The sequence below is a fragment of the Penaeus chinensis genome, chromosome 38 (genome assembly GCF_019202785.1).
Source record: "Penaeus chinensis breed Huanghai No. 1 chromosome 38, ASM1920278v2, whole genome shotgun sequence".
Lineage (NCBI taxonomy): Eukaryota > Metazoa > Arthropoda > Malacostraca > Decapoda > Penaeidae > Penaeus > Penaeus chinensis.
Window position 1 is genome coordinate 28,566,245 of NC_061856.1, and position 2,500 is coordinate 28,568,744.

General features: G+C 32.3%; 1 protein-coding gene across 1 annotated transcript in view; it reads right to left on the reverse strand.

The window, feature by feature from the left end:
• LOC125046000 (homeobox protein MSX-2-like) overlaps positions 1-2,500 on the reverse strand; it is a 17,272-nt gene that overhangs the window by 707 nt on the left and 14,065 nt on the right. Inside the window, exon 3 of the mRNA XM_047643587.1 lies at positions 358-461. Within this exon, the coding sequence (XP_047499543.1) occupies positions 358-461 (104 nt within the window). The remainder of the gene's footprint in view (positions 1-357; positions 462-2,500) is intronic.

A 2,500-nucleotide genomic window follows, 5' to 3' on the forward strand; every position in this document is an offset into this window, starting at 1 on the left:
GCGCGTGGGGACCCAAAACACACACGTCTGTCTTTCTCTAAGGCAATTATGGTCGCTTTCCCCCCTTACGTAAGGAAGGAAGTTCGACCAACCCTGCACCGGAGAACTGAAACACCCAAGTCTGTCTCCCTCTACGATCATTATGGTCGATTTTGCCTCGAACTTAAAGTTTGAAGTTCGACCTTTTCTGCACTGGAGACCCCCAAAACACACTCGTCTCTCTCCCTGTTCGATCATTATGGGCGATTACCGCCTACAAAAACGAGGGAATCTCGACCTTCTTGGCAAGTGAATGCGGTCATGGGGGTATGTTGGATTGGTCTATACTGTCCAAATCGCTACTAATGGATTAATCACTCTGTGAATGGAGACTTGTTTAATGAAGGCAAAGTGATCTCCAAGAGTGACCTGGTTCCACAAAGCCTAAACTGCTTGGAATGTCGCAAAGGTTCTTGAAGATTCTAACGACGCAATCACGCGACGTGAAGTATGTGCATAAAAGCAGAGAAAGAAAAAAAGTGAAAAAAAGACAAGATAAAGAAGGAATGGTAAAGAATGGGGAACACTTTTAGCTCCCATTCTTATGCACAGATAACAATACGGGGAATGAAAATGGGCGACTTAGTGAGTCTCACTTCCATCAGATGTTCGTCAGAAAAAAATTGTTATATAAAGATTATCAGTGTTAACTTGATTTTATTATAATTATCATTATTGTTGTTGTTTTGTTACTATTTCTATTATTTTTGTTAATATTATCATTCCATTATTATTATCGTTATTATTATTATATTATATTATATAATTTTTATAATTATTATGATTATTATTAGTATTATTATCATTACTAATGTTCTTGTTTTAGTTGTTGTTGTTATTATTATGATTATTTTATCTTTTATTTTTCGTTATCATAATTATTTTCATTTTATTATTATTATTATTATTATTATTATTATTATTATTACTATTATTATTGTTATTATTAATATTCTCATTCTCATTATTACTACTTTCATTATTATTATTATTATTATTATCATTATTTTGTTATCATTATTATCATTATTATTATTACTATCATAATCATCATTATCATTATTATCATTATTATTATTATTATTATTATTATCATTATTATTATTGTTATTATTATTATTATTATTATTATTATTATTATTATTATTATTATTATTATTATTATCATTATTATTATTATTATTATTATTATTATTATTATTATTATCATAATTATTATTATTATTATTATTATTATTATTATTATTATTATTATTATTATTATCATTATTATTATTATTATCATTATCATCATCACTATCATCATCATTAATATAATCATCATTATCACATTATCATAATTATTATTGATATTATTATCATTATCATTATCATTATCATTATTATTGTTATTAATATTATTATTATTATTATTATCATTATTATTGTTATCATTATTATTATTATTATCATTATTATTATTGTTATTATCGCCATTGTCATCATCACCTTTATCATTCTTATTATTATCATTATTACTATTATTACTACTAAATTAGTATCAAGTCAATCATATGACAAACGAACGTGACAAAGCAGCTCATTTTCAAGACACATCTGCAAAGCAAATTTTATTTTAAAAGCACTTTCCTCTCAAAATAAATAGATAAATATATTAACAAATAAATCGATAAAATGAAATAGAAAATAGATAAATAAAAACATGTTTTAGAAAAAGCCAAAAGGAAATACTCCATTCCAAATGAACTCCGTCCGTTTGGCAACAGTTCGCTCCCGCTCTATAGCCGATCAGGAGGTCAGCTTCTCGAATAAAAGATACATAAAAGATACATAAACTATTTACTCAATATCTAAACCTCTTATCACTCTCCGACATTGATATACGAAAGAGGGAAAAGCGACTCTATCGGTGAGGGCAATAAGGGTGATTCTTCCTTCTCTTCGAGTGAATGGGAGATCTGTTCCTGGGAAACCCGCGTGGTTGTTGACGATTCCGAGCTTTATGTCCCGAGTTCGTAGAGGTTAAATTGGACTGAGATCTTGACAGGTGGGGTATGAAGGATAGGGAGGGCAGGGGAGGGGGGAGGAGGGAGGGGAATCGAGGGTAGGGGAGGGGGGAAAGGTAAGGGCAAGAGAGGAGGGGAAAGTGAGAAGAAAGGGGAAGGGGGGAGGGGACGAGAAGGCGGGAGAGGGGAAAGGGGGGGGGGGGGGCGGAGGCATGAGTGAAAAGCAAAAGGAGATAGATTGAAGAGCAGAGGGGGAGAGAGGGGGAGGATAGGGGGTAAGTGGGGGGAAGAGGAGAGAGAATGGGGGGGATGGGATGTCGAGGGTTCATGTGCTTAGCCCCTTCTTGTTGTTTTTTCTTCCCCCTTCTCTATCTATCTATCTGTCTATCTATCTACTTATCTATGCTTTTATCTCTCTAGCTGATTTCTCTGCTAATTTTTTTTCTTCCTTTATT